This window comes from Eulemur rufifrons, chromosome 25 (genome assembly GCF_041146395.1).
Source record: "Eulemur rufifrons isolate Redbay chromosome 25, OSU_ERuf_1, whole genome shotgun sequence".
Lineage (NCBI taxonomy): Eukaryota > Metazoa > Chordata > Mammalia > Primates > Lemuridae > Eulemur > Eulemur rufifrons.
In genome coordinates, this window is record NC_091007.1 from 16,842,950 (window position 1) to 16,862,406 (window position 19,457).

A 19,457-nucleotide genomic window follows, 5' to 3' on the forward strand; every position below is an offset into this window, starting at 1 on the left:
TCAGGGCAAGCTGGCTCAAGCATTCCACCGCGGTGAAGGCAGGACTGGGGAGGGTTTCCCACCAATCTGGGAAGATAGTGGAATTTAGGTTAGCAGAGAAGGGTGGTGAAGGTATTCTAGGCTGCATGAGGCCAGGACCATGAGTAACCCTGTCTAAGTAGAACAAGAAAGAAAAGAGAAGACGAGAGAAATAGGCTGGAGTCTGATTTGAGAGAGCTTGGAGACCCTTCCAAGATGTCTGAAGTTTACTCTCAAGGTGTCAGAGAAATGCTGCAGTTTTAATCCATGAGTTTTTTTAAGTGACATCTTTAGGAAATTAATCTGGAAACAAGATACAGGATACAGATCTGGTTGAGGTGGTGGGTCTAGGATTAAGGGAGCTGGATGAGAAGTTATTATAGTCACCTGAGAATGAAAGGTGGAGGCCATCAGAAGGGAAAGAGAAAGGTCATATAGCAATTCTTTGATAGAAGTCAAACTTAAGACACAGGATTTTTTTGTTCCTAGTGTTTTAGTTTTTGTTTCTATTTCTACTAGTTTTTCTGTGTTTAGTTTTTGTTTCGGCAATGAAAACTCAATTTGAAAAACAAACACTTGGTAGTGGGAGGCATACCTTTGAAAGCATTATCTGTGTCTCTTTCTGTTTAGAATGGGCAGAGGTACACAGTAGGTGCTCAGTAATCATTTAATGATTTTGGGTTTCTGAGCTTGCTTCTCTGTGAATGAATATCACTGGGGCTTAAATGGCAGCTCATGTCGCTGTAGACAGTATAGCAGACAGCTGAAGGGTCAGGTGGCCTGCACTTGGCAGAGCTTGTCTGATGTGCACAGAAACCAGGACATCCTTTCACCAACACATCCCCTCTCCGCCCTGATATAAAATCTCTAAGCTGTTCATTAGCTTTTCCCTCGAGTTTTTAAGCTTTCTTTTCCTGTTTTTATTCTTCAGAAAGCAGAAAGGAAATGGGAAGAAAAAAGACAAAATCTGGACCATTATAATGGGAAAGAGTTTGAGAAGCTCCTAGAAGAAGCTCAGGCCAATATCATGAAGTCAATTCCAAACCTGGAGATGCCATCCACCGCGGGCCCGCTGCCAAAGGGAGAGGCTCCGGTGGACAGGCCAGAACTGTCAGGTAAGGTCCGGGCCCGTGGCAGTTGGTTACCCAGCTGTGTGGCTTCCTGAGCGTGGGCCAGGGTGGTGCCGCAGGGCAGCACGTGCTGGACAGCAGCACCGATGTCTCGCTTCGTCAGCATCTTTAGAAATGTCAGTTGGAAGAGCAAATCCTCAAGCGTTCCCTAGATCTTCATTACTGCTTTTTAACTCTAGCCACGGTAGGGAAGCTGTGTCCTGCGTTAGAATGCTAGAACAATGCCCAATAAAGGGGAATGTAAATTCCCAGCTTCCGAATTTCCTATGTATTTATGACACTTCGCAGCACCAGCTGGGAGAATATGAGACCTGCATTTAAAACAAGAGCCTTCTGTGTCCTGGCAGAAGGAAAATGCAGCTTTTTTGAGCCCCTGAGGGATATTAGATCATCAGGCAAAATTGTAGTTTTTTCATCAAAATTATTAGGATGTATATTTAACCAACTGGACCATGGAAGTTAAACATCAACATGTCAATACTATTGTAACTTTTAAAAATCTCAACTTGTCATGAGTGCGATGTGCACTGTCTAGGAAATGGACACGCTTGAAGTTCTGACTCGGGGGGGATGGGGGGTGGGGGCGGGGATGGGTGCATACCTACATGATGAGTGCGATGTGCACTGTCTAGGGAATGGACATGCTTGAAGCTCAGACTCGGGGAGATGGGAGGGCATGGGCAATATATATAACCTGAACCTTTGTACCCCCATAATAAGCTGAAATTTAAAAAAAAAAAAAAAAAAAACTAAAAAAAAAAAAAATCTCAACCTACTATATCTCCCACCAATTACAAGCCATGTGCCTTATTCTGATCTTAAAATCATATACACAGACATTATTTTACTTGCAGCCTGATGTCTCTGTGATGTCACATTCAGCAGTGCTCATTTAGCAAGTAGAATTCATTTGAAAGGGAGTCAACATCTTGGCTTGCATGTCAAAAAACGTTAAAGTGGATTCGATTTATAACCACTATACAGTCATTCCTCAGAATCCATTGCGGGGATTGGGTCCAGGACCCCTCTTAGACACCAAAATCCAAAGATGCTCAACTCCCTGGTATAAAATGACGTGATGTTTGCATTTAACCTATGCACATCCTCCCTGTCCTTTAAATCATCGTTAGATAAATGACAATACCTAATACAGTGTCTTCATCACTTCATTCTATGGTTTCAACATAGTACTGGGCAGGAGGCAAGTTCAAGTTTTGCTTTTGGGAACTGTGTGGATTTTCTTTCTCCGAATGTTTTCCATCTGTGGTTGATTGAATCCACAGATGTGGAAACCACAGATACGGGAGACCGACTGGACTTTTCTCTTCCCTGACGCTTCACTCACTGAAACTCTTCCCCCTCAGTCCGTGCTACGAGGCTTTTCTCACGTCCTTCCCCATCTGCCAGCTGTGTTAGGCCTCTGTAGGGCCCTGGGTCGCCAGGCAAGAGGCTGTCCAGAGAGGTTAGGGCCTGGGAAGGGCAGCTCTTCCCCCCTAAGGATGGGTGTCTTCCCACCGTCCCCAGGGAGAATTTCTGATGGAGAAAATGACCTCGCTCATTACATATCTATCTTGCCTAATTCTGTTCCCCCCATTACAAATTTTGTCATATAGTCTTTTGATGTTTTATATAATTCTCATAACTGTTCTTTCTTGTGATTGCACCACAAACATATAACATTACATTTTGTTAACTTACCTCATTTTAGCTTTTTATTCTTTCAGATTTGGAAATATTCACATGAATTATTTTGTAAATTCCACCCCAAAGTATTTTTACTCAGTTAAAATGTTCTTATTGGTTTTTTTTTTTTAATTTTTATTTTTTAATGCATGCTGTGATTTCTTCTCAGAAAGAGTCCACTAATGGGCAGGCCCCCAGAAATGTGTAAGAGTATCATTCCATTGCCATTATCATCCAAACATTGGTTTCTACCCTTTGAATTTATTTGTCATGGATGTTATTGTTTTCATGTATTTTTGTTTACTAATAAGGCACAAAAGTCTAAGCTTGGAGTTTTAAAAAACATTTATGGTTCCTCTTGTGTGAATTGTCCGACTACTTAGATGATGGGGAATGATGGTCAGCTATCAAAAATCAATGGAAAATTGGGGATATTGCAGCCTCAGTCATTGTCAAAGAAAGATTATTCACTGGGACACTTGTTAAAGACAGCGAGGAAGAGTTTATTCAAGAGTTTTGCAATAGAGGACAGAGACTGAACTCAATATCAAGGGTAGACGGATTCTTGCTCAAGGCAGGCCTAGGACTTAGCATGGGTGGGGGAGAGGAACTTGCTCACTCATTAAGAATGGAGGAATTCATCCTAAACTGACCTAGCAAGATTCTTGGCTAAACCTAGACACAGTGACCAACTGGACACCAGGCAGCCTGACGAAAGTTCCGTCAAGGAAAGAGTCTGTCATCACCCACCCGATGAGAGAACTCATCCCCTTAGGTAGGTCAGCCCAAGCCAGTCCCTAGAGGGACCCCCAGAGCTGGGGTGGCCCTCCCAAGGCCCCAGAATGGCTGCAGCCTGTCACCCAGCACCCTGTTATCCAACACCCTGTCACCCAACACCCTTGTGCATGAGAATCACTTGCTCTTCACCCTGAGGATATACCCAGGTCTTTATTACAATGTTAAGCAGAAAATCCTCAAGAATCTCCTTGAAACACCTCTGTCTCAGTTCCCCAGAAAAGAAACACACCCTCCTAGGAGACCAGTCCCTAGCGAGAGCTGGCACAGAGCTCCCAATCTGGAATCGCTGGTTCTCAAGCTCTGTTAGCCCTGGGCACAGTGTTGATACAGGGCAGGAGTGTGGCTGATTTGTTGAGCTTTGAGTAAGGAACGCCTTTCCCTATGTCCTGGGTGGAACGTGAGCAGATAGATACCTGCATCTCCTTCCTAACTTTGGTGCTCACACTACTTTATCATTCTGTCACCTTTGCATTTGCTGCCTCCTTTCGTTAGCAAAGAATCTCTTCCAGCCACATAACCATGACTAAAATTGTCCACTTCCTCTCTGGCCTTGTTCTTTGTTGCCATTTACATCCTGTTTTCTCACTGGCCGTCCCTTGGCCACGTTCTGCTCTAACATCCTCCTGCACAAATCCCTCTTGCTGCAGCTGGATTTTCAGACTAGGGGGATGAAGGTTTGTTTGCAGGCCATGCAGGGGCCTCAAGGTGTGCCTTTAGGCTCTGATCTTTCATCTTTCCAAGTAATATTCAGCTTTTCTGCATAGCAAGAAATTAGTTTAATAATAATAGCTGATACTTTGCATAGCATTTACGATAAGCCAAGTGCTGTATATAAATCATTTAATCCTCACAACACCCCAGGGGAAAGTACGTATATATATATATTTTTGGAAAGCATATTAGTATAATACCCACTTAGCAGATGAGAGCACTGAGACAGACACAGGTTAAATAACTTGTGCAGAGTCTTTTTGGGATTTAAACCCACTCAGTCTTCAGGGTCTATACCCTTAATCATTGCTCTGTGGAGAGAACAGAGAATTTTTAAGTCAGATTACAATGAGTTATTGCTATAGCAATATACTACGAGACTTTCTGGACATTATCTGGAAAAGAGATTATTTTTGCAATGGCATATTGTTTTCCAGAAGACTCTTCAAATTCAGAACAGGACGTGGACAAGCTGGGGGGAAAGTCACCCCCTCCTCCTCCCCCACCCCCTCGGCGAAGCTACCTGCCTGGATCGGGGCTCACCACCACGAGGTCGGGCGATGTGGTCTACACCGGCAGAAAGGAGGCCACCACCACTAAGGTCTGATGGGTTAAGCCCTGGGAAACTGGTTTCTGGGTTCAGATATACCCCTGGACAAGGTTCTCTCTGTTCGGACATAAAGAGTAGCGAGGCAGAGAAGAGAAGTAGGGACTCAACTATACTAGATCTCCAGGGAGCAGCACAGATTGGGAAATGTTGGCCAATGTCATTGGACTAGACCAGGGGTGGGGAACCTTATCATGTTGGAAGGCCGCATTAATTTAGCTGTAATCAAATAAGGCTGCATTCAAGAAACTTCAATGAGAATGGGTACTTAAAAATGTACATTATTACTTAATTTCAAAAAATGAAAACTATTCGTTAATTTTAAAGTTAGCTAACCTTTTGATGACTTTACTGTGTCTGCTTTTTGTTGGAAAGCATTTGAATATTTGGTTGCAGCATGGAGGTCTACAGGTTCAGTTGATCCTCTAGATGGGATCAGTCATTTGTGACCTTAAGGGCATCTTGATTTGGGTCAGGTAGGAGAATGCAGATTTGCAGCAATGAGTGGTTGAAAAGCAAAAAAAGCATTTTTCGGGCATGTTGCTGGAGGCATGGGTATTCTATTGCATTTCTCCATATTTCCATTGGATCTTTCTTAGCATCAATGACTTTAAAATGTCATCTACTGAGAGCTCAATCAATTCCATCTATACTTTAGGTGCATTGGCGGTATCAACTAGGTGAGGCTGAAATGCTAATTTGAATGTGATGTCATGATTCTCAAAGTCAGTGAATCTTTCATTGCATTCTCCAGTTAGTAGGTCTATAACCGCTGTGTATTCTCCAAATGATCTGCATATATCATCCTGCTCATCAATGACCTTTGCTAACTAGGGAAAATGTGTGTCTGGAATTTCCTTTTGAAGAAGTGTTTTGAAAAAAGATAGCTTTTTCCAAAATGCTTGGGGGTTTTGCCACATATCATATGTAGAATTAGTTTTACCTTGCAAAGAAATATTCAGGTCATTTTGATTTGACATGATATCACACAGAAATGCTACATTCCTACAGAAATCTTCTTTTTATAATTTACGTTGCTGAATCTGTTCTTCATAAAATTTATCTGTTCTCACAGAGATAAAATTTTAGCTAATACCTGTCCCTGTGATCGCCAACACACTTTAGAATGATACAGCAAATCTGCACCGAATACCTCATCGTTCAGCTTTAGCATGTTACAAAACTGACTATGCCATGTTGCATTGGCATGAATATAGCTAACTATACTTATAACTTGTTGCAAAGTATGACTTAAAATAGTAGCTTTAGGACAAAGATTTTGCTGATGCAAGATACAATGAAAAGAAATGAGAGTTTCTGGATTTTTTAATACTTTTTTTAATCGGTGCAATAAACGCTTCATGTTTTCCTGTCATGGAAGGTGCACCGTCTGTACATACACTCACTGAATTTACCAAATTCAGTCCAACTTCATAACATTGATCTTAAAAGTGGTTGAAGATACCTATTTCCCATGTTCTGTTCTCAAGAGTGACTAAAGTGAGTAAATCTTCCTAGCAAAGAAAATCTTAAATGATATGACCCAAATGAAATATAAAACCTGCGTCAGTATATCAGTTGATTTGTCCAAAGCGATTGAAGAATATATATTTTCCTTTTGAAGTATTACATGAAGTTGTTCTGTGAAGTTGAAGGCTAATTCATGCTGCTGATCAGTTATGTTTCTCCTTGAAAGAGGCAGTCGTTTGTACTTTGAAATGTTATCAGGGTCCAAGCATCCTACAACTTTGACAATGCATTCTGTCACAATTTCTACATCACTGAATGGCTGCTCTTTTTTCCTGAGTATATAAGCTACTTTATAAGTTGCTTTGGTGGCATTATTTCCAGGTCTTGTTGCTGCTTGAAAGAACTGTCTTTGCTTTTGCTTTTCATCTTTTAATTTCTGCAATACAACTTTTCCTGCCTCTGCCTCTGATTTAAAATATTTGTGGTCCTTATGAGTGGTATAATGGTGATGGGCACTGAATTTCTTTAATGTTGATATTGCAGTACCACAAAGCAAGCAAACCATCTGATCTTTAGCAGAAACAAGATCATATTGCAAGTCCCAATCCTCATTAAAAAATCAGTTTCCATCCTTCAGCGTCCTCTTGGTCTTCTTTGACATGATGGGCTGTTCAGCAGACGGAATTGAAAAATACCATCAAGCTGTGCAACTATTCACAAATTCCACTTCAAACAGAAACACAGTGCACCGTTGTCAAAAGCTGGTAACAAACTGGCATACTCGACCCCCATAAACTCTCACCAACCAGCCTCGTGCTGTAGTGGCGCCAGTCAGGCAGGGGAAGTTAGAACTAAATCATGAGTGTAGCAGCCGTCAATTTAGCCCTTGTGGCTACTAATGTTCTAATTGTGCCAGTCAATCTGGGAGGATTATTTTGTTGTAGCTTATTTCATTCTTTAGTATTTTAAATACATTCATTTTTAAAATTAAATAAAAATATAAAAGACGAACAAAAATGTATTAATAAAAATAAAAGGATTTGTTCCATAAAATTTGGATTCAGTCAAAAGGCTGCACTTAAGGACCGAGAAGGCCACGTGTGGCCTTAAGGCGGCAGGTTCCCCGCCCCTGGGCTGGACTCAGCACCCTGCTTTATCCTGACTTGACTTTGAGCTGCGACAATGTGAAATGCAAATCAATGGCTACTTCCCAAGCAGGGCATCATATGATTGAAAAATGGGGGTGGAAGGGGGAAGCAAAAGAAAGAGGTAACAGAGATTAATGGCACAGTTGGGGGAGTCCATACGGAAAGATGTTCCAATGAGCTTTAGGTTCCACTTAACCAGGCACGTTTTATTTATGTTAAATGCAAAATACAGTTTCCAAGGAGCTTAGTATGGGAGGCCCTTTCCCTGAAGGCACTGGGTGCTGAGGAGTTACAATTATGTTATAATTCTTCAGTCCATGCATCAAAATGACAACCTGTGTGAACCAAAACCCAAACTCCATGCAAGGGGGTAAAATGGCTTTTTGGCCACTTCATCAGCTACGAGCAGGAAAGCCAGGGCCGGGCGGTGAGGGCCCATGTGATCTGCCCCTCCCTTCTCTGCTAGCACCTGGGAGGCATTGAGGCAACATCTGTGGTTTGAATCTCCTGCAGACAAGCAGTGGCGATGCCGGACCAAGCCCACAGACCAGAGCCACCAAATGTCCCCCCGAGGAACCTGCTTCAGCCTGGACCCCGTCCCCACCACTTGTCACCACCTCCTCAAAGAACGAGGAGGAGGAGGAGGAAGAAGGAGAGAAAATAATGGCAGAACTCCAGGTATGTGGATGTAGTGACTGACGCTGGCCCCCTGCCTTGCCACGGGGGACTCTCCGGCCACAGTGCTCGCAGGTTTGTTAGCCAGAGGGGACGGCACAGGGCCCTGTGGACCACGGCCGTGGGAGCTGCATCTCTGACCTTGGCCTCAGCGTGCCTGTAAGACATGGGCAAGGAATGACCATCTCACAGTACAACTCAGGGAAACTTACACAAACGTACACGCCTTCCCATTTCTGCCTGTAGGATTCACTTTCCTTTCTCAGTCTTAGTAGTCTGTGCTTCACCGCAGAAGCATTAAGATGGGGCTGGAATACTGGCCATTGTCTTGTCTTGATAAGGACTGATCAAATCACGCCTTCGGTGGCTTCATGTTCTTTAGCTTTAACATGGAGAATGACTGACCTTGAATCACGGACTCAAGGCCAGTGACCGGCCTCCTATAGCTCATACCAGGTTCCTGTTCAATGTCAAGGTCATCTTTTCAAGTATTTTGAAAAGCTGAATGATTTTGTTTTCCATTTCCCCCGGCCTGTTGGGAAAAAGATACTTTATTAGTTTTAGATGTTTATTTTCTAACTAATTGACACAGTCTACTCGTAGGATTAAGAACAGGGTGCTGGGGCTGAACCCCAAACTGGTCCCACATCAGATCATGGGTGTGAATCTGTCCTATGTTCATGTTCTCAGAACTTGTCTGATCAGAGACATGTACACAGTTCCTAGACCAAAGTCTGTTTGTAGAGCACAGTTGTCCCTCAGTACCTGTAGGGAGACCGGTCCAAGGACCTTTCTCAGATACCAAAATCCACAGATGCTCAAGTCCCCGACATAAAAGAGCATGATATTTGCATATAATCTGTGCACATCCTCCTGTATACTTTAAATCATGTCTAGATTACTTATAATACCTAATACAATGTAAACGCTATGTAAATAGTTATACTCTATTGTTTAGAGAATAATGACAAGAAAAAAATGTCTGCACATGTCCAGTACAGATGCAATTTTTTTTAGAATATTTTTCATCTGATGTTGGTTGAACCCACGGATGTGGAAGCCACGGATACAGACGGCCTACTGTATTTCATTTGACTCACATTTATTCTAGAATTTTTCCACCAATCAGATAGACCAGAAGCACGTTGGTGCCCCAAAACATGTTGCCTTCTCAACAGTGTACTAGTGGTTTTTGCAGGTCCATGAATTTTCATTTTTCATTCGGAGTAGGAAGAAGTTTCAAACCAACACCATTTTCACTGCCTTTGTTCCACTCTGGTTTCCATGGAAAATATGTGCCAAAATTGAGCAGCTTAGAGTTTACAGGGAAAACAGAGCTGCCAGGTGATTTGTCACCTGCATGAGCTCTTTCCACCCTTGCTAAAACTCACAGCTGGCCTGGAACATCAGACTGTTTGCAGGTTTTCAGAGTGGTTGGAGAGTCCTACTCATAGAAACCACAGATTTATAAAGTCAATGCCATTTAGGCTTGTGAATAATCTGGTGCTAGCCCTCTAAGAGAAGTGATGTGTTTGTTGCAGCCACTTACAGCCCACCATGAGGATATTTCCCTCCACTGAACTCTAAATCTTTGATGCCCTCTTTGACCGCTTTACAAAGAATGGAGCATCTGGAGTCTTGCAGTGTTATTGGTGGTTAGATGATAATAGTGGTGAATGAAGTGCTCCGACCCTAACGTAACCAAACCCTGTTAGCCCCCTACTGGGATAAGGACCCAACCTGATAGATCAGGGAGTCCATCAATGTCCAATGGCCACACTGGTTCCTCTGTCCCTACACACTCTGGACTTAGACCAAGGTAGGACAAGGAGCAGGTGCAGCGCCTTGTAAGAGTAGTCATGGAACAACTTTATGTGCTCCATGACACCAGGCATCAGACATGACACAGGCTCTGAAATCCAGGACCTGCCAGTCCAAAGGAGATAGCAAGCAGCCTTAGTAAACAAAGTCCAAGTAAGCAGGTAAGCCAAACACAGCTGGGCAAGCTAGGACCAGCGTGTCTAAGGAACAGCAAGGAGGCCAGGTGCAGCGGGGACAGAGGGAACAAGCAGAATCATGGAAGAAAAGGCCAGAGAAGATCCCTAGTCATCGGCTATGTTCAGATTTTAGCAGCAGTGCTGAAATGTTCGCTTAGGGGGGACATGCGTTATTCTTCCTGCCTGCAGGGTTATTTCCAAATGACAACACTGAACGTAAGGAAAATACTAGGCAATTATTTAAGATGATTTGTTTAAATTAGTAGGTTTTAATCCTGGCTGCATGTTAGCATTACTTGAGGAGTTGCGGGGGGAAAAATACTACAGCCCAGAGATTCTGATTTACTTTTTCTCCAAGTGGGGTCTGGGCAACAGTATTTTTATTTTAAATCGGGTGATATGTAGCCTGGTTGAGAACCACTGATGTCCATACACTTGGGACCCTGGGGCATCTGTCTCTCCTGCCCTTGTGATCGTATTGTCTGGACACTTCCGGGATGCCCCGTTGCCTTCCAGCCTTGGACACGGTCTGTACTTCTCTCTTTGGCTGAGAACTGTCCGCCTTGACCCAGACGTCACACGAGCCAGCTGTTGTGTGTCGTAACTGTGATCGTCAGTTTTCAGAGAGAAATCTCTAGGGCTCAGGCAGTTCCTGGGCCACTCAGAATCACACGGATGCTAAAAAGCATCACTTTATTCTCATGAGCATCAGAACACAGTAGCCCCAGTTAGTATTTCAGAGAACGGATTGATAAGGATTTCTTTTACTTGAAGGTTTAAATGTTTAAAATGTCTTTCGAGCTTTTTTCATATAATTTCAATAAAACTCTTAAAAAAAGAAAGAAAAAAGGAAAGATAGCTGTTTGTTTTAATTCATTTATATATTCAAGATTTTTAAAAGCTCAAAGCAAGAAGCCCTACTAAGTACAGATCAGGTTCACCCCAGTCAGGAATAAAGATTGTTACTAAATGCAAGGGATCTGTCCATTTTATCTTGGCACGGCCCAAGCAAGCAAGGAAGTCTTTGCCCCGGGCTCAGCCCCTAAGCCAGCTTCTCCAACATGAGGCCAAATGGGGAGCAGGATTTGGGGGTGCTGCTTCCCCGGCGCCAGCCTGCGTGCAGGACTGGGGCCAGGGTCCCCATGCCTCTGCGTTGCCTGCCTATTTCCTTCGTTTCTCCTTGGTACCCTCGGATCCCTGTTAACCTCAGTATTTTAATTCCTTAGGCATTCCAGAAGTGTTCCTTTATGGATGTAAATTCAAACAGTCACGCTGAGCAGTCCCGGGCTGACAGTCACCTTAAAGACACTAGGCTGGGCACCACAGTCCCTCCCAAGGAGAAGAAGGTAACGTGGCAATGACACATTTGCCACATGGCTGGACAGTCCCTCCCTTCCTTGCTCTGACACTAACACTGCTCTCTTGGCTTGAACTTCATGCCCTCTCCCTTTTCCTCTCTTTAATTTTTTTTAAACTAATGAAGACACAGGTTTAGGTTGAGATCAGAGATACCTGGCTCAGGTTGACACAGTAGTACATGCAGAACTTAGACGATATGTTCCCAAACGAGAGTATTCACCTTTCAAGATTTTCTAGAACAACTCTAGGAAAAATAGAAACAGCGACCAAATATATAGCAGCTTTTTTAATTTTTACCATGTCTTCTGGACAAAAAAATAAAAATAAAAATAAATCTACGTTAAAAATAGGTAAACCTTAGAGTTGGGGGAGAAAATGCATGGCAGAAAATTCCTGCCACCACACCCAGGCGTGTCTTCCTGGAGACATACGTCCAAGGACGCCAATCAGAATTTTTGCAAAGTGTTACCAATGTTTAAAGTGCACCTTCCAAAACAGTGCAGTGTAATTTTAATGCTAAAATATACTTGTAGCTTCAAAAAAAGATGTGCAGCCTCTGAAACAGAGTCCACAGTCATTGCATAAGTACTTTAGGAGAAGGATGTTAGCCTGCATGTTTGAATTGCACCTTTAAGTCGGATTTAGAGCTTAGATCTTATCTGAATTAAGCCTCTGTCTAAATTTCAAGGTAAAAAGCTTGCCATGACCAACTCAAGTCCTAACATTTTTCACCAGGAACTTCTATTTCAGAATTCAAAGACTCTAGCTTCCCTTAAAGTCAAACAGATCACCGGCAATATAACAGAGTAGCAACTCCACGTGGGTCTGCGTAAAAGTAAGCTCAGTGAGGAAGATCTAGTATCACAAGATCAGAGGGCTGTTCTAACACAGCCCTTCGAGAAACACAGTTCTGGGCTCGCAGCTCACAGCCAAGAGGCCCAGCCAGGGAGGCCGACCTGTTTCTCCCAGGCTCATAACCATCATGGACGGAGCCCTTGTGTGAACTCTGTCTGCCACGTAACTGACGTAAGAAACCATTAACAGGGGGACGGGAATCTCATTGTGCACCAGGGGAGACGACTATTAGATTATTATTGATAAATCTTCCTCATGAAGAAAACCTTCTACTGATTTGAATTGAACCCGTGAAATCACATCAGAAATAGATTGCTTTTTCAGTACGTGGAATTTCCTTATGTGGCCTTACTAAAACAAGCTCGTGGAAGGCCTGGCATGGTATGGCATGTTGTGTTGGAGCCAGTGTGACCATTTCTGTCTAGAACACTGACTGTGAACTTGGAACTTCTTGAAGATCTCCCTGGAGACAATCATTGTCTCGTTGTAGAATTTTTCTAATTGGCCAGAAAATTGCATGAGATTTCTTGCTGCAAAATTAGAAATTTATATCCCATTGATTTAATTATCTCAATCACAGGCCCATCAGATAATAAACACGTCTTTATTGAGTGCCCAGTGCTGGGTGTAATCACAGGTGCTCATTCCAGATAATTATACTCAGTAGATCAACCTCCTTCATAATAATCAGGAATATCAGACTTAAACCCAGACTTTTGTCACTATTAACCTCTTCCTGTGCTATTCATTTATCATTCCAGAAATCAAATGTTTTCTTAAACATTTTTCTCCTGTCCTCATGAAGCTCCAGCCTAATATGTGACTTGTATGCAATTTTCCCTGTAACTGTGTCTCTCATTTTGGTTCATTGTCCAAATGCATCCTGAGTGTGCTGCTCTGGTTGTCTAAACAATCCAAATCTCAGAGCCTATAAACAGATATTAAAGAGGCTTAATTAGCTGTCATGCAGAGTCCTGACCAGCTGAGACTAAGAAATCACTGTGACTTTACTTGACAGTTATAACCAAGTTCGTGTATTTGCTTTGATACATTCATCGTTTTTTTTCTAGCCCAGTAATAAAAAGGCATTACTGGTCCTGTGAAACCTACACTTGACATCTTTATCTTAGTGACCTTCCGAAGTGGTGTTCCTGCTACTGGGTCAGTTTTACAACGCATTTATCGCAGGGGGACATTGGAAATATTTAACGATTGAATGGCATGAGCCCCGACCAGCCAGGGCAGACACCAGCCCTCACCCCCAATAAAGGGGCCAGCGGAACATCTGTCACACATGTGTCTTCTTGAGGTCACATGCCAATTCCTTCTTCCATGCAGACAGTAAATTCGCACTCGGGTCCTAGCATGATATGCTGATTCCATGTTTGGAGTTGACACCTTAGGCTGAAACCTCATTTATTTTTCTTCTTTAAAACCTTTTACTCAATGTGTTAGTTGTTTTATATTTTAGATTTAAAATTCCACAGAAGAAATGATGTGGTTCAGCTGCAGCGGCTGAATCATTACACTGGTTTGGTGGGTTTGTGGGGAGTGAGCAGAAGTTAAACAGGAGGCGGCTAATGGACCTCCTACCTTGTGCAGTTTTTGCATGTGATTAACACTGACTTTTGTCGTGTGATATTCCCTGGGTGGGTATGGACACGCTTTCCATTTCTAACCGGGGTAGCAGGACGAGCCTGGGTTGACCTGGGCTTGGCCTGGGCAATTGTGCTTTGTGCTGTCATTTAGCCAGGCAGCCTGCACTGGGGCTGTGTTTCATCCTGCTGTCACCAAGCCCTTCTTCCCCTCGGGCCTCTGCAGCAAGAAGCAGGGGCAGCAGTGCCTTGAATCGACCAGGCATCGCCAGCATTAGTGTCGGGGCAGGGCCAGGTCTACCGGCACCCCGTGCTGGGAAAGGCCGCGCGCTCGCAGGCGAAACGCTCTGAACACCTGGGTCCTCACGGTTGGATCTTTCAATCCTGAATCTTGGTGAGACCCTCAGAAGCATATCTTCATTCTGCCTCGGAAGATACAGAGAATTAAAGCTGAATCGTGATGTCACAGTCATTGTTTTAGCCTCAGATATCTGCTTGGTAAATGTTTAGGTCACGGTCATACTGTGACAGCGTTATCACCATAAATTTGGACTTGCTTGACTTGGCTATTATTAGTTTGAAGGTTATTTGGACACTTAACACTTGCAGTACAAACTGCAAGGACATTTTTGATCTGTCATTTGACCAGGGGAAAATAATGTGTCTTTCATCCCAAAGTACCATACCCAACAAGCAATGTGGATGTCCTTATAGGACAATTTCCATAAAAGAAGCAGAGTTAGGACTGAAATAACTAGCTGTAAGGGAAACTAAAAATCTCCTGGTCTAGTTCTCATTCTATAAGCAAGAAAGCTGAGGCTCATAGAAGGGAAAGGACTTTCCCAAAGTCACACAGTTCACTGGCTGATCTGGATTAGCATCCAAACCGTCTGCCGGCTCATGCATCGCACTTTCTGGCTTTAGATTGTGCTAAGCTCACAATCAGATCTTGAAAGGAGGACGTATTGCTACAGAATCTGTCCCTTTATTCTCTTAACTGCTCCCCTACAAAGTTTGACATACTTGACATATTTTGCTAATCGAGATTTTCATCTTATGCAAACACAGGGCATTTTTGGAAGTTGGCGAACAAAGCAATCCAAGGTAAACAGAGCTATAGGCTTTGGATTGGTGTGTAACACAGGTGCTTGGCCCGCATGTTCTGGAAATGTAATTAAAGGCACAATGTAGTGATAGTCCACTCTGGGGGGGTGTGGTGTGTGGAGTAACATGTCCTACGCTATTCTACCAGAATTTGGAATTTTTCCATGAAGATGTACGGAAATCTGATGTTGCGTATGAAAATGGCAGTCCCCAAATGGAATCCCGAAAGGTGAGTTCACCTCATCTGTGTTCCGGCTGATACCACGCAGATTAATTTCCTTCCTCCACAGATCCATTTCTGATTACGTGTGTGTGGTTTCCCTCCTCCATTCTCCCTCGCAGGTTACCGCAGGGGCTCTAAGACCTAGTGACCCTACCAAGTGGGAAAGAAGAACGGAAAATAGTATTTCTGATGCATCGAGAACATCAGAATACAACACTGACACTGTAATGAAGGAAAATTCCGTATCCAGTATGAGTTTACTCAGAGACAGTAGAAACCATTCCCAGAAAAATGTGCCTAAGGTCAATTTCAGTTTCTCTGGCGTTAGCTCGTTGGAAGATGAAATAAACAAAGGGCCTAAAGTCTCAGGACTGCAGTACCCCATACCCAGCACTGAGAATCCGAAGTTGAATTATGGAAAGACCAAGGAGACAGAGCTGCAAGGACACGAAGACACGGACAAATGTCACGTTCCCTCTCCTGCTAGATTAACGGAATCGAGTGTTCGTGATGTCAAAACACAAGATCAGGAGGTTCCGGTGACAGATTTGGGCCAAGTGGTTCTGAGACCCAAGGGGGCTAGGCATGCCAGTGTGAACCCCAATGAGGACGGAGAGTCACGTCCAAGTTCTCCCACTGAAGAAAGCGCAGGCAGCGACAACATCGCCTTCATGATCACCAAGACAGCCGTCCAGGTCCTCTCCAGCGGGGAGGTCCACGACATCGTGAGCCGGAAGGGAGAAGACGTACAGACGGTGAACATCGATGCCAAAAAGGAGGGGACCTCCCAGCAAGAAGGGCCTGAGAACGAAGAGCCAGTCGTGTGCCTCGACAAGAAGCCGGTGATCATCATCTTCGACGAGCCCATGGACATCCGGTCTGCGTATAAGAGACTTTCCACCATATTTGAGGAATGTGATGAGGAGTTGGAGAAAATGATGACAGAGGACAAGATAGAGGAGGAAGAAGAGGAGGACAGTGGAGACCCCGGAGTCCTGAGTAACACTTCCCACATGTCTCCTAAGAAGGCTGCCTCGGACAGTCCTAGAACAGGACAACAGGCGGAAACAAAATCACAGCCACACTGGCTGACGGCAGACACCAGAAGCCCAGGGGGGCAGGAAACGCATAAAGCCGAGCCGGGCAAGTGGAGCCCCGCAGATTCTCCAAACTCAGACGGCAAGGGTGACGACCTGACCGATGACCAGTTTGAAAGCCCCAAGAAAAAGTTTAAATTCAAATTCCCTAAAAAGCAACTCGCTGCTCTCACTCAGGCCATTCGCACGGGAACCAAAACGGGGAAGAAGACGTTGCAGGTGGTGGTCTACGAAGAGGAGGAAGAGGATGGTACTTTGAAGCAGCACAAAGAGGCCAAGCGCTTTGAAATCACGAGGTCTCAGCCCGACGACGCCCCAAAGAGCGTGGCCAGGAGACAGGAGCAGCCCATTGTGGAGGGCTCATCTCCGATCTCAAGAACTGATGAAATTAGAAAAAATACCTACAGAACCTTGGACAGCCTGGAGCAGACCATTAAGCAGCTCGAGAACACCATCAGTGAAATGAGCCCCAAAGCCCTCGCCGAGACCTCGTGTTCCTCCAACAGAGATTCTCTTGCAAACTCATCCCTCGTGGCCCCAGAGGCCGCTCCCCGACCCTTGCTAGTTCCGGATGAAGCCCCCATTGTCCTAGAGCCCCCAACGTCAGTACCTGCAGCTTCACGTAAGGTATCTTGGTCTGGTGGAACAAATGCCAGGAGCAGCTGCTTTCTTAAATCTGCCATAATTACCATTAGCAAAGGTGTCTTGTGATTTAATCGCTTCCTCTGAGGTGGTGCGTGATACCCTCCTCCCATCCTCTGTCCCTCACCTTCAAAACAACAACAACTAGGTGCCTAACAGCTAATCGAGTCTGTCGTTGACCTCTGTTGCTGACTGGTGTTGGGTAAACGCAAGGAGATGATTGCTCTGACACTCCCATTAAAATCCGTTTGATCAGTAGTGAGCAGTTTGGTTCCGTTTGATTCTTCCGATTAACCCCCGTTGGTGTCTCCTAGATCTGTCCTGCATGTAGAGCTGTGGCTTCTCACCTCGAGCTTCTCTGCGCACAGTGGGGCAGCCTCGGGGGTCACCCGCTCACTCCACTCTCCTTCTCTTCCCCTTGTCCCTCCCTGGTCCTTCCCGCAGGGCTCCAGCGGGACCCCACAGACGACGAGCAGGATGCCCGTCCCCATGAGCGCCAAGAACAGACCCGGGAGCCTGGACAAAGCCAGCAAGCCGTCCAAACTGCAGGATCCCCGCCAATATCGTCAGGTAGTTTTACCTTAAACCCGATTTTGGATGGACGCTGTCTCTGTTAAGAAGCAAGTCGCTGACTTAGTTTATGCCAAATATTGTGTTTTTCTTTGTAAGATACGGTTTACGTAGACATCCCGGATCTTGGGGGCATGAAGAAAGTCCTAAGAAACCTTTGTTAAACTCTTCACCACGCTTTTTGCATGCTCGCAATAAAACATCTTTTACTTTGTGACTCCACATTTTAACTGTTAACACACGGTGCCAGGCCAGGTGACTTTTCTTTGGTGAATGTAGTGCTTCATCCGAACACCTTGGGGAAGAGAGACAAACCAACCTGTCGTTGAACTCTGCCCTTAAAGCCACCAGTACTAACGTCTGTGTTGACTGCATTGCATTAGAGCACATTAACTCTCCATCACAACGCGGGGGGCCCCCACCCCAGTAACCACCCAGGGGCACGGCCCACCTGGCACGTGGGAAATGGTAGTTGGGATGACATGATCTTCTCACAGACGCCTTCGTCCCTTTCTCCTGTTCTGCCTTCCTTGGCTGCGTGGGTGGGGGGTCTTACCAGGTCCAGGACAGCACGGCAGGACTTAGCTCAGGCCTTGAACTGTTTTGTCATTTTTCTTTTATGGAGTTATTCTCGGAAGGGCTGTGTTGCCAGGCCCTGGGGGTCGATCGTGTTGCCAGCTTTCTGACAAACTGTCTCCCGCCATCTTTGTTTGCAGGCTAATGGAACTGCTAAGAAAGCTGGTGGGGAATATAAACCTACTTCCCCCTCCTTACCTGCTTCTAAGATTCCAGCCCTTTCTCCCAGCTCTGGGAAAAGCAGCTCTCTGCCCTCTTCTAGTGGTGACAGCCCTAGCCTCCCTAATCCGCCTGCTACTAAAACAGCAATTCCTTCTAACCCTCTCAGCTCCCAAACAGGACGGCCGGCTCACTCTGCCTCCCTCATCCCCTCTGTTTCTAATGGCTCCTTAAAGTTTCAGAGCCCCACTCACACAGGGAAAGGTCACCATCTTTCATGCTCACTGCAGACTCAAAACGGCCGAGCAGGCCCTCCTTCCTCCTCCTCCTCCTCGCCCCCCTCCCCTGCCTCCCCCACCTCACTGAACCAAGGTGCCAAGGGCGTGAGAACCATCCCTCCTCCTAGCCTCACCAGCTACAAGGCACAGAACGGAAGTTCGAGCAAAGCCATCCCATCCACTGCAAAGGAAACCTCTTAAAGGCCAAATCCTATTAGGCACAAGTTGGAGTTACATTAAAAAACAAACAAACAAAAACAACAAATTTAACGGTCTGCAATAACTGTTTTCACAAGAGAATGTAACATATTGCTGTGTTGTTTGAGACTTAATGCTAAGTATGTGCTAAGTACTGGATGAATAGATTTCAGTAAAGCTCGTTTGTTTTGTTTTTTTTTTTTACCTTGTTGCTGTTGTAACTACATAGTGTTTACTGTCTATATCAATATCTAGTACAATGCAGTAAGCATGTGTTACAAAAAGAGTGTGGTGAGAGAGACAGGCGTGTGGGAGACGGGAAAATTGTATGAAGCATGTAAAACATGTACGATTCCAGAATTTTAGTATGTTTTGTATAAAAATATTTTTCATTACGGAGACTAGAAGTGAACAGAGAAATACACAAGTGTGACTATACAAATTGTAAAACAGATACTATAATATTTCCTTTTATTTTAGTGTTATTTAGCTTTATTACAGATTTCTATTTTTGTCAAAACTTCATGGTTCCTTTCCAAGTCTTTTTTGCCAAAACATTTTGAT

General features: G+C 44.4%; 1 protein-coding gene across 6 annotated transcripts in view; it reads left to right on the forward strand.

The window, feature by feature from the left end:
* The window catches only part of KIAA1217 (KIAA1217 ortholog), a 294,522-nt gene extending 275,423 nt beyond the window's left edge, over positions 1–19,099 (forward strand). For 2 of the 6 annotated variants that reach the window (XM_069458968.1, XM_069458969.1), the window contains 8 exons: positions 950–1,133; positions 4,778–4,941; positions 8,079–8,243; positions 11,464–11,583; positions 15,299–15,379; positions 15,493–17,097; positions 17,557–17,682; positions 18,399–19,099. In XM_069458968.1, the coding sequence (XP_069315069.1) occupies positions 950–1,133; positions 4,778–4,941; positions 8,079–8,243; positions 11,464–11,583; positions 15,299–15,379; positions 15,493–17,097; positions 17,557–17,682; positions 18,399–18,896 (2,943 nt within the window). In that variant the 3' untranslated portion in view covers positions 18,897–19,099. Of the gene's footprint in view, positions 1–949; positions 1,134–4,777; positions 4,942–8,078; positions 8,244–11,463; positions 11,584–15,114; positions 15,151–15,298; positions 15,380–15,492; positions 17,098–17,556; positions 17,683–18,398 lie in introns of all 6 variants that reach the window. The other 4 variants (XM_069458970.1, XM_069458971.1, XM_069458972.1 and 1 more) reach the window with 4 other exon arrangements.
* Positions 19,100–19,457: the final 358 nt, after the last annotated feature.